Source organism: Charadrius vociferus, unplaced genomic scaffold (assembly GCF_000708025.1).
Source record: "Charadrius vociferus isolate BGI_N301 unplaced genomic scaffold, ASM70802v2 scaffold287, whole genome shotgun sequence".
NCBI classification, from domain to species: Eukaryota; Metazoa; Chordata; class Aves; order Charadriiformes; family Charadriidae; genus Charadrius; species Charadrius vociferus.
Genome location: NW_009649568.1, coordinates 2,613,155 through 2,625,708, shown reverse-complemented (window position 1 = coordinate 2,625,708; position 12,554 = coordinate 2,613,155). Strand labels below are relative to the sequence as shown.

General features: G+C 41.3%; 1 protein-coding gene across 1 annotated transcript; it reads left to right on the top strand.

The window, feature by feature from the left end:
* Window positions 1-293: 293 nt before the first annotated feature.
* Window positions 294-10,635, top strand: GPA33 (glycoprotein A33 (transmembrane)). Its single transcript, XM_009890113.1, has 7 exons — window positions 294-362; window positions 5,027-5,178; window positions 6,097-6,307; window positions 6,850-7,008; window positions 9,107-9,220; window positions 9,761-9,884; window positions 10,551-10,635. The coding sequence occupies exons 1-7, from the start codon at window positions 314-316 to the stop codon at window positions 10,633-10,635; spliced, it is 894 nt and encodes a 297-aa protein (XP_009888415.1). The 5' UTR covers window positions 294-313.
* The last annotated feature ends 1,919 nt before the right edge of the window (window positions 10,636-12,554 follow it).

The following is a 12,554-nucleotide window of genomic DNA, read 5'->3' as shown; positions in this document are numbered from 1 at the left end:
TGTACCTGCGTGTTAAGAGAAACTGGGAAAGGCAGTTTAATTGGGGAAGAAAGTTCACAACTGGGGAAGGAGTTCATAAGTGTCCTCTCTGCCCCTAGGCAGAGAGCACCGAGCGATGTCAAAGCCTACTGGTGATCTGGCCTGTCATTCTGGCTGGGAGGGGAGTGGCAGACCGGAGAAGCAGCACTTTTAAAGAGACTGAGGAAGTGAAGCTGGGAAGCCAGTGTGAAGCAGCCCTTCAGCTAAAGAGAATTACTTATTCAGCCACCTGGAGACTAAAAGGAAGAGCACCTTGAGGTGAAACAAAGGAGAGATGAGGAGGATGGCAACGAAAAGTCTTTGGCTGTTCATTTTCAGTGCAAGTGAGTACTAATTTGGTTATGTCCTCAAGGGTTGGGTAGAAGGAAACAACACTCCAAAGTCCAAGTATTCCAATGGACTTCGTGTGTTTCTTTTTTGTTTAGCAGAAGTTCCTTCATGTTTATGATCAGGCAGGTGTGTTTACCGTCTCTCTGCTGAATGTCCAGACTCACAGGCATCTCCTAAAGCTGCAAGACAGTGTTAGGAGCAGGAAAAGAATGCTATTCTTCATGAGGCTGGAAAATATTCTTTACGAACAGTTTTAATGGTTTGTGTTAAATACAATGTTTACCTCTGAAGAAGGAACTTCCTCAGCTGGAAGTGGAAAACTCCTTAGGTTTTATTCTTTTATTGATAAATCTGCATGTAGCGTACTTCTCTGTAAGTCTAAGTCCTACTGTTTATACGTACTCTGATAAAACTTGTGGTCTCTATATATTATTCACATCAAGGGGATTCACAACGATCCCTATTAACACATATAAATCAGCCAGTTCATCCTTGGTCTTCATCACAGGCTTGCCCTTTCTCATCCTGCCGTGCAGAGCCTGCAGTCTCAGTTCCACTGCTTTTGACCTGTCTTGTCTTCTCATACCACTGCTCCTACACCACCTTCCAGGCTTCAGACAAAGCTATGCACATGGAAATTGCTTGGGCATTTTGGTTTGGTTTGGTTTGGTTTTGTTTTTTTTTACCAAAAATCCTGAAAACCTCACTTCAGCAATAAAACCCAGAAGAAGGAAATTCATGAAGTTTAACGTAATTAGAAAAAGTGGATGCGCTCCATATGCAACAAATGTAACTTGCACCATGATTTCACGATCATTATGTAAATTGTGTAATGCCATTGGTACTCATTCTCACCATTCATGCTATCCAAATTATAGATGGGAAACTTTTCAGAGGAGAAATATGTATGTTGGGTGAAGCTCTTCTTGCCTGTTTGGGCAGGACTCAAATGGTAATAATTCAGTGTTAAAATACTGTCCTGTGAAAATTTTTTGGAGAAGGTATAGTAGATTCCTGCAGTGCACCAGACTGGACAAACTGCACAGTACATGGCAGCGCAGTGTTGGGATGCCATAGCTGCCCTGGATGGGCTGCATCAGGATCTCGGCACAGGCTGACTACTCCTGTTTGTACAGCTTTTCGCTGCAGTTGTGTGAATAACTGGTACTGTGAATCTCTTGCTGAAGGAAAAGCCCCAAATGGCCATTCTGAATCAAACAAAATATTTACTTTTGCTGCAAAATTCACATTTAAGAGGTTTCCCTTCTCCCACCTTGGAATTAAATTTCAGCTAAATTCTGAGGTAAAGTATTACGGAATTAAAAGTCAGAGTGTTTCCTTCTAAAAGTGAACTAAAACACTTCCACGTTTCCTACTTTTCCCACTAGTGAAATCTACCACGGCAAACCAGCAATAATAATTTTGCTTGATCAGAATCTCAATTTTTTTTCAGCAAACAAAATATTCCTCTAATTGTTTCCAGCTCTATTAATTGCCCTTCATTCTGTTTTGATTAAAACTTACTCAGTAAGGAATGTGAAAGTAGACACGTCGCTTCGATTTTCTTCTTCCTTTGTACAAGTACAAATGTTTAAGTTAGGCAGAGGGAGATAAAGCCTGTCTCAATTTTTCAAAATGTTATAAACATACTAATTGATAACACACAAGAAAGTAATTCTAAGGCTTAAATCTAGGTGACACCATCCTTCTAGTACTATATAGGCTATTCATCATCTGTCCTTTTCTGGGTCTTTCAGAATTGGCCTTCCCCTCCCTTAAGCCATACTTTGAACAGATTCTGTTTTCTCTCAGGAAAAAAAAAACAAACAAACAACCCAACCCCTGAAGAATAAACCCCAATTTTTAGAGATGCTGACTGTGACTAGCTGGCTGTTGGTGACTTTGTGACAAAGTGACATGTTAGAAGGGGGGAAAAAGGAAATTGGCGTGAGTAAATGGCGCCCCAGAATGAAACTGTGCAGCTTCCCTGAGAGCCAGAAGGAGCCTTAACAAGGGAGGAGTGGGGGCCAGAAAGAGATGTGGGTGAAAAACAGTGAGAGCATCAGAAGAATTTGGGTATTAGGGTGAGAGCAACGTTTGAATAAGCAGTCTCACTTGTTACAGGCTGTGTCTCTTGTACACAGTATTTGGTTTAGCTGTTCCCCCAATCTCCACTGCAGACATGTTTAGAAAAAAACAAACAAATATCTCATTTATTGTAGGATTTGAGTCATCCGATTAGAAGAAGGAAAAGCACTTGTGAGGGGAAGCCTTAGGGTTGGGCAGTCTCTTCTCTGCCTCAGGGCTGAGTTAATGACTTGTCAGTGAACCCAGGCCTGGTGGAACCAGTTTCTGAGCAACTAAAGGACCAGGAAATGGGTTTTGCTCCATCTCCTAGTACAGATGGTAGTGCTTTTCACCTAAATGCAGGAAAGTGTCTCTATCCAGTTGTGTCAGGAAACGAGAAAGCTTTCATAGGTGTCCCTCAATATAGAGACCATGATGAAAAATACAGTAAGAGCGAGCCCTGGGGCTACGCAAACATGGCGCTTGCACTGGGTGCTCCAGAGCAGGGAAAGACCTGGGAGTGGCTGCAATAAAACCATGCTAGAAACACTTTGCCCTGCTGGTTTCCTTCTCATAGCTGTCAGCAGCTGTAAATGAATTAAGCCCCAAGAGAACAGAAACCATGCTTAACCAATTAATTGTGCAAGACCACAGAACAACTCAATTATGGAACAGGGAATGCAGAACAATCGGAACTTCAGGTAGAAGGTTCCTGATCTGGTCACTCAGACACCTCTTCTTACCAGACACTAACAAGTGCAGAAAGCCATGGTTGCACTCCTGCCGAAAATGTCTGAAGCTGCTTCTGACGATAGCTGTGGAAGGGAGGGCATCCCTGCCTGGCAGCAAGGAAGGAGGGGTGCAGAGGAGGGAAAGCTTTGGCTACTGTGAAAATTCCCATCAAAACCCTCTCAGGAGACGGAAGATGCAGCAGTTCTGGAAATATGGGCCACTTCTAAGAAGAGACTGGAAGGACAGCTTGCTATGGAGGACAGGCTGGATCTGGGAAGCTGTTACAGAAGCTTTTGCATCTCCCAAAGGGGAGTAAATCCCCATGCCAACTGTCCCGTGTTACCCCATGCAAGTACCTGAATTGCTACCAGCAGGTTCCCAGTGCAATGAAAACAAAACCTTTTGGGTACCTATGCTGTTATTATCTAAGGGACGATATTGTCCACTGCTGCTATAGTCAAGGATCTGGTAGTGCTCAACTTGCCAATGGTTAACTCCTATTGACCTAATGCAGGTGTCTGTGTTTTTTTCCTGTCTAAAAAAGCACATATTCATAATCAGTTTGCAACTCTCAAGGTGGAATCTAGATGTCCTTTGCTCTCTCCCTTACACATTACACTTCCTTATGGATCTAATCTGGACAGAGATAGGGCAGAATGAGGACCCAAAGCTTGCTAGACAGCAACTTTTCAGTCAAATCCTCTCTGGAGAACACTGACTCAGCCTGGTTCTTCCAGAAGCAAACCTTCACCACCACACACAGAATGCCCCTCCCGGGGAGGGCATACATCTCTGCCCTCCTCCACCGTCCTCCTTACTGGACCATGTTCCTCTTTGCCATAGGGGTGCCTCTGAGCAGCAGTCCCTTTCCCACCTCCCTGCACTCTCTCTAATGGGCTTCAGACTTAGATTTTTTTCAAATTATTCAGTTTGGTGCCATAAAAACCCCACACACAAACTGTAAGGAGAAAGCAGGTATTTTTAAACAGGTTCCCACAGGCATGAAGGTCATCTATGGCAGGGGAGAGGTAAACCTCCAGCCCAATTCTGAGATTAACTAAGATCTGCCACTACCTAATGCTTGGGTATGATGAATCAAGGCGAATAGAATACAGCATACAAGAAACACCTACTTGCACTCTGCATGCTTCACCAGGACACAGAGGGATTTCTGTTTATTCAACTCTCAGCTATTCCTGTGTTCCACTGGCATGAGCTACAGTTCTTGCAGAAAGGTGACTACTACCCTACTTATTTTTAAAAACAAGTAGCTATTCTTCTACTTTCTTTCAAGCACTCTTTGCCTTTCTAGGTTTTTCCCTTTTCAGGGCATTACATGAACAGGTTTTGATTCCCTAGCATAAAATGTCACTTCTGTATGGATTTGGATTGAGGCAAGTTATTTGACAGTTTTCATAATCCCTGAAATTTGACAATATCAATTTGTTAGTTTAGCCTGAATTCTTAAGACTGCTGATGCACTTGTATTATCTGTTTATCTGTCTCCCTCTTTACATTTAGAACTGTCAAAAGATGTCAGTCACACTGAAAAAGGGCTCAGAAAAAAAAAACAAACCCAAACAACCTGAAACACATCTTTATAAACCCCATGGCAATGTTTGTCCAGTAAAGAAGACAGAAGCAAGGAAAGGAAACCAGAGTTTAGCTCTTAGCCATCCTGTGTAGCAGCTTCCTGTAGTGAATCAGCCCCAGCATGCATCACCTTTTGCTCAGTGAGGAATGTTATGGGTGACAGAGGGGATGTGGGGTTGTTGTGGCATGTAAGAAAGTCAAAGAGACAAAACATGGAGTCCAGATGTTGTTAACTTTGCTGACTGCAGAATTATTCTCTTCCTAGTTCTGGTGACTGCTCATGCCCTCACTGTGGAAGCACCTGCCAAGGAAATACAGGTGGCACGAGGGAACAACGTTACTCTCGGCTGTAATTTTAAAACAGACGCTTCGATTGACTCAGGAGATGTTGTTGTCTGGAGGAAAATCAATAGTGCGGTAAATCAAGTTGCCTAAAGAAATGTATGATAGGACATCCAAGAAGGGGGTGGGAGGATAGATGGAAGCAGGACTGTGGGTGGGAATGTGAGTTGGAAGAAAGAGATTCCTTTAAGACTGTCTTTAATCTTAGAACTATGCAAACAGAAACTCTGATTCTAGATGCAATTTATCCCAAATCTACTGCATGACACTAGGCTAGCCCCCACCCTTCTCTTTCCTTTCTCTTGGTCTTGCAACTAACTGTGTATTGAGGATACATTGCTGTATGTACTGTGTGTTTACATCTATTTATGTGAAATACTCAGATAACTTTATAAAACCTTTATAAAAATATATATACTTAAAATATACATATATTATACATAACTCTTTATATAGTATCAAAGATATGTATATATAAATATAAGTTGATGATAATAGTACATGGAAAAATTCTTGAGGTCTCCTACATTCATATGGAGTATTTGAAGGTAGAGAGACCTCTAAAGTTCTCCTTGACTTCTTGGGAATTAGTAAGAGGGGAAGCAGCCTTAGGACATCTCCTTGCAGTAACTGCCAAGGGTTCCTTCTCTTAAGATCCTTCCTGGAAGAAAGGGAGTGAGTTTCTGTAATCATAGTGGAATTTGATTGACATATGGATCTTGGACAAGTCTCATGGTGTCCTGTCCTGGGCAGGAAAGGTGAATAAGCCCCAACAAAAGAAATCAGTTTTCTCTGACTTCAGCTAAGGTGGGAAAAGGGGATTCCAGACAGACCCTTTTGAATTTCTAGGTTTTTCTTGGCTTTGTGGCAAACTGGGGCAGTTTAAGGACCTCTTTTCCAAGCTGCTCTTAAGAGTGGGCTAATCCATCAAGTTAGGTTGTAGACTCACACAGAAGAAACTAAGATGGATCATTTTCCCTCCATCTCTATCAGGATGATGCTGTCACTAGGTATTTCGATGGACTTGTACAGTATGGCAAGGGCTATGAGAACCGTATACAGTTTAGTGGTGATGTAAACAAAGGGGACATCAGTATCACCATCAATGCAGTGACCATGGAAGACAATGGGACATACGCATGCAACGTTCGTCTACGGAATGACCCCCCGAGACGGACTGCAACCTTGGCTCTTTTCGTCCTTGGTAAGCATGACGGAGGCAACACCAGATCCATTAGATAAAACGCTGTCCTTCCTCTAATATCCACATTGGTTTAGACAACAGATTTTCTAACAGGAAAAAAAACCTTTCCCAGGAAGTCATCATCTACAATTCCATCTTCCATCTTTTCCTACTACTATGGAAGTAGGTTGGAAGGCTTAGAGCACCCTTAGACAGTAGAAAATTGTCTTTAGAGTTGTATAGTTCAATTTCCTAATATTCCTTGCCTCATTACAGGGCATGCCTCACTCCCCCTGTGGCTTGTCATACTCCAGTTATCAAAGGATGAGTTACCCAACACTATTAGACATCCCAAAAAGCATCCTACAATTCCTTCTTGGCTGACCAGTGCCAAGCAGGGAGAAACAAATTAGAGACAAGTTCACTCCAGTTCCTTACAGAAGAAGGTGGTATGTGCAAGACCAGCCTGTGTTTAAAAGGAATAAAAACCATAGCTGCAGGAGATAGGTTGAACAAAAACCTACTCCTGATTAATAAAATTCCTTCCTTTTTTCTTCCTTCAGTTGCACCATCCAAGCCAGAATGCCAGATTTTGGGGACAACAGAATATGGACAGACAATCAATCTGACCTGCATTTCTCATGAGGGCTCCCCAAAGCCCAGATATACCTGGCAAAGCTTCAATGTACAAAATGAGCCCCGTGTACTACAAACAACAGAAGGTATGGCAAGTTCAAAGACATCGAGTCTTTGAGCTCTCTGTAGATCAGGGTTGGAAAGATTTTGAAATACAAATACAAAAACACACTTAAGGCTTTTTCTAGGAAGTTCTTGTCCAGGATTTTGAAAAGTCACCCTTTTGATCCAAGACACACTCATGAGTAACTGAGAAGGGGAAAAGGACTGTTACCTGAAGTAACAATGGTCAGTAAGATTTTCACTTCAGCTCTCACCTGGCAAGAAAGCTGACTCACTCTGGAAGCAGCCAGAAATAATTACTTCTCAGTTCCTGGGTGTAAGGGGGGCATAACATGAGGAATAACATCGAGATTTCTAACTGGTGTGTCTTTATATCCCAGCTCGCTCAACAATGACAAGGTTGGTTTCTGGGGTGAAGGCAAACAAAAGTTGGTTCTGGAAACTACTTTCCTTCCAGAAATGACTCCTCACCTACAGGAAGATGGCAGGAGAAACGGTTACACAATTCCTGCTCTGAGCATAAAAGAGGCTTCTGATTCTTTAGGACTGTCACACAGACCCCAGTATTTTATTTGCTCTCATTTTAAGTCAGAATCTGGAAAAAAAAAAAAAAAAAAGAACTGAATTTCCACAACAGGACCTTTGGTGGAACTATACACACAGAAATTAGGGTTTAATATTCTTTGAAGTGTACTAGTGACAGAGGATTCAGATTTATTCTTTTAAACAACTTTGTTTCTTTCTGGTATGTTCAGCTCCAGAAAGATTAAGTATCTGAACTTACCCTTCCTGGTTTAACTTATTGTAGCAACACTGTGGAGGTAAATTAAACATGATCAGACTCGACAGGATATTCAACACTCACTAGCCGATTCTTGCATGAATTATGCAAAAGACAAAATATCACCAGTGACACAAACCTTGTTCATTTGACTGGCCACTAAGTGGTGCCAACGCATCACACACAGCTCTGAACACACCGTGATGTACTGTCACTGCAACCAACTTTTCTGTGTTAATCAAGTCCCAGTGCAGAATCCCCTTAGGAACTGCTCCAAAAATGATAGTATCTGACCCTCATTTTTCTCAGTTTGACTCACCAGTCAATTACTTTTGATTTAACATAGAAGGATTTACAGTCCGGTTATAGACTGCAACTCTGAGAGTTATAAACATCACACTGAAATAAAAAAATAGAAGTAAGCACAGACAGTATGTAGAGACAAAAAAAACCCAACCAAACAAAAAAAACACACAACCAAACCTCAAGCATGCAGTCTGTTATTACTTGGTTTGCATGCTCTTTTGCTATCTGGCACTAGGTGCCAGCAGAGACCAAACAGAATCCTAGTCCCACGAGTAGGCTGGAAAGAAGCAAGCTCACAGGGAAAATAAACCAGGAAAGTCGCTGAAAAGCATGGAGAGCGTTTTGCTTTTGGAGGAGGAATCTGGACCTTTATCTGTAGATCTCAAGCAAAAGGCATGGACTACACATACAAATGTCGGCTGGAGATCTAACAAACAAAAACTGACTGCTTGAGTAGACAGAGCTGAGCTTTAGCATGTGGTTCTGAGCTCCGTTAGGCTGGATAGAAAACATCAGTATCATAGCAATTCCATTTCTTTTCCTTCATTTATTTTCACAACCTGTGTGGCCTCTCCCAGACTAGAAAACTATTTCCCCTACTGCTAAATAATTCAGATCTGAAATCCTAAGAACTGGAGGACTGAAGAGCTTTTTGTTGATTTGCAAGTTAATTCATCAGATGGCCAGTTCTCAAAGCCAGATGCCGGTTTGGGCCGTCTTACATTTCTCAGTAAAATCCGATGCAAAAAAACTTTCACTAAGCACACATACTTCTTTACCCTCCACCTGCAATTTTCTTTCTAAAAGGAATGTTCTCTGTAATCAAAACAGCACACTTCCGTTTGTCCTCCCACAAAACACACTAAAACCTAGGGACTAGCATGGCAGCTCCCGAGCAAGACAGAGCAATCCATCAGCTTTAATAACCTCTCATCACTCCCACTACCTTGCCTGGAATTGAAGGGCTGCTGTCCTCACTTCCTTCCCTGCTTTAATTCTTTCCTTTTTTGGACTGCATTTGTGTTTCACAACAGGGGAACAAATAACTCTGAAGAACATCTCGGCAGATACCTCTGGCTTTTACATCTGCACTTCAACAAACATTGTGGGAAAGGAATTTTGCAACATGACAGTCAGCGTTGTACCACGTAAGAGACGGGGTTGCTTACTGGAGGAGTAGTACCCAAGAAATTATCCTAGCTAAGTGTCAAAGGATTAATGGCATCCATGCAGACAGAAGTATGAAATTCTGTTCTCTCTCTCAAAAAAAAAGCACACTTTTACCTTTAAGACAGATTCTCTGCATTGGTTTACATGCTAATAGAGCACTCACTAACTTATAGGGTTAGTTCACAGATGACAAAAAAATGTGTAGAGTGAGATAGGCCTGAGCCCCTGAAGTCTGAAACTAAACTGTACCAACAAAGTACAGCAGCTGTTCAGATCCAGGAGCTCCTCCCTGTCACTATCAAACTAATTGATCCTGCAGACTTATTAGCTGCCCAGTACAGAATTCACTTCCAGTTACTGTAGTCAAATAAATGTGGCTTCCACTCAGTCTGGATCTGACATCCAGAGCAGGTAGTGAGATCTGATATCTGGTGGTGGGATCTGAAGTCCAGTGATTGCGCTGAGTGCATTTGATATCATTCTCACTGCAAAGAGCTAATTCTATTCTTCATTTATAGCATCCATGAACATAGCTCTTTACGCTGGCATCATTGGTGGAGCTGTTGCTGCAATTGTAGTTATTGGTATTTTAGCCTATTGCTGCTGCTGTCGGGCAGACAAGGAGAAGGACTATGAGATGACGTAAGTACCTTTCTCTAGAAAAGTGAATGGAACATATGAAGGGTTTACCTTCTTTCCCCAGGAACAACATACCAAGTGGAAAGCACGGGAGAAAAAAAGAAATCAAGGATAGAGCACTTCTTTATCCTTTCAGTTTCTACCCTAGGGGCTCCCATGTCTTCTCACTGAGTATGTCCAGTATTACCAGACACCTTTGTGGTCTCTAGGGTAGAACCCAAACATGCAAACCTTGGAAATGAATTAGCAAGCCCAAGTCAGTCAAGCACATGCAGCTATTTGATAAGCAAAGCCCAGACTGCTGCTCATTTCTCTGAGTCCCTATAGCCGTTTCTGTCCTTACTAGCCCAAATCACCATGAGGCTCTGTATTCAGAATTTTCACTCCAAGATAGAAACCTTTTGTTTATACTCACGATGGAAACAGACCATTGGAAGAAAAGTGGGATGAGTAAAGATACAGCAGTCACCCTTTCTCTACATACATGCTATGGAAAAAAAAAAAAGGTAGCTCACACACCTGTTGCATCACCAGCAAGACTTTATGGAGTTCAGTTTGGTACACTTCCAGGTCAGCTTAGAGCAGTCTAAAACCATTCTAACACAAAATCTCCTTGTAAAATTTCTAGCTGGTTTTAATTAACATCTCTAATCCTGAACAATGTTTTAGGGAGCGAGAAGACAGAAATGAACCCTCCAACGAGATGCCTTCAAAGAATCAGAGAGCAGAGGAGAGGAATGTTGATGATGAATGAAAAAAGAAGCAGGAGGCCAATGCCATCTTCAGGATTTGCTGAGGCACAGACACCACTGTAGAAAAGAAGTCAATCCCTCTTCCTCACTGCAAGGAGGTTTTTTTTGAATACTAAAATGAAAGCTAATGGCTTTGCCTTCAAGTTCTGGGAGAGAATATCCTTGTCTGCCTGGAAAGAAGTGCTTAAGGGACAATGAGTACTAATACGTAACCTCATAGCAGAAAAATGCATGTGAAGCACTGTTTCACCCAGTCATCCAAAAATAACCAGTCTTCTAGACTTTCCACTTTCTGATAAAACAAACCAGCCAGGTCTATTTGGAGAACAGGGCTGCTGCTCTATCCCCAGATCCACAGAATGTTTCAAGGTCACCAACTGCAAGTCATCAGGGAAGGGTGGTCTTGTTTATGGTGTTAGGCAACTGTCACAACTTACAGCATTGTCCAGTATAGAAATTATTTTATGCAGACCAAAGCAAGCTGATTTTTAAGGACATTTTATTCAATGTGTTCTTTGTATATATTATATATGCACATACAAATAAAAATATGGAAAAAATTACAGATGACCAATGAAAGTCTCCTGTTTGGAACAACAATGCATACTAACAGTATAACATAAGGTAAGAAGTTGGATGGATTTGTAATCGGCAGCTACTAAGATCTAGAAACAGTCTAGCAGCCTGTCAGATTCCTGAACTTATGAGTTCCAGCTCAGAGAGTTCCTAAATACTTATTTTCATTACATTATCCTTTCCTCCTGGCTGTTACATGGGCAAGTCAGAAACAGTCCATTGCTCCTGCTGCTTCCGAAAAAATGTCAGTATGAGAGCATGTAAATGGCAAGTACATCTTTAATGAAAAGAAGAAAAGAGAAAAGGGGGGGGGAGAAAGGAGAAAAAGTACCTTTTTATTCAAAATTGTATCAATTTAATCATAAGCACTGTATGTGCAAATGGGGAAAGAACTCCCATCACTGGTATCTTATCTTTGGAAGAGAATGTCCAAAAGACTGTCAATATTAAAGCTAATTAAGAGCCAGTTTGTTTAGGGTTGTCTTTATGTTTGTTTGTTTGTTTGTTTTTTAAAGACACGTTCAATAAATGACTTATACTACAATATTTATCCTTTCAAAGCTCTCTATTGCATCTTCAACTTCAGGAGTTTCAGAAACCTACTGCAATGCCTCCCACATACCCTTTAGCCACAAGTAGTTAGTTATGTATTTCAGATTTTTGTTACAGATTTAACTTTAAAGAACCACCAGCAATCTTCCTACACACAGGCAGCATTTTCTAGATTGTGAACTATGCAAATCAGACTACCAGAATTGTTATTCTGGCTTGCTTTCTAGCTGCCTTTGTTTTACATGGTACTTCTAATAACACCTGCAAAGACCAACAACCAGACTTCTTTACAAAATGTATACAAACCCAAATCTCTCTGGCAATGAACAACCTGAAATGCAACTCAGCGAGACATTCTGAGGATCTATTCCCATGCTTAGTTTAGATGCATGACAAAACACTGCAAAAATGGATGACTAAAAAAGAATTTTGCACACAGAAGCTGAAGGCAGATAAAAAAATAGGTGCATAGCTCAGAAACAGTGCTGATATGTATTTTGTTGTCTTTTTTAACAAGCAAGTATAGTATGAATTATCTAATTAGCATTGTAACAAGTTTTTACTGTGCAACAAAAGCTATTTCTTATATAAATGTTACAGACATTAGTCAGTACTCCTGCATTCCCTCACAAACACCTATACCCTAGGGCTGAAGAGGGATAATAGTGTGGATTCTCATCAAGGACCTTAACTGGGAACACCAGCAAAAGGACTTGGCAACTACCAGAACTATTTATGGCCAGAAACTGTCTCTGGCCTCTAAACCATTTTAACATTGTGTTACCTATCCCAT

Excerpts from the sequence above, each read along its gene's own strand:
- GPA33 (XM_009890113.1), top strand. The coding sequence starts at position 314 with ATGAGGAGGATGGCAACGAAAAGTCTTTGGCTGTTCATTTTCAGTGCA. Across the intron at positions 6,308-6,849 it reads CTTGGCTCTTTTCGTCCTTG|TTGCACCATCCAAGCCAGAA; the intron begins GTAAGCATGACG and ends TTCTTCCTTCAG. Across the intron at positions 7,009-9,106 it reads TGTACTACAAACAACAGAAG|GGGAACAAATAACTCTGAAG; the intron begins GTATGGCAAGTT and ends GTTTCACAACAG.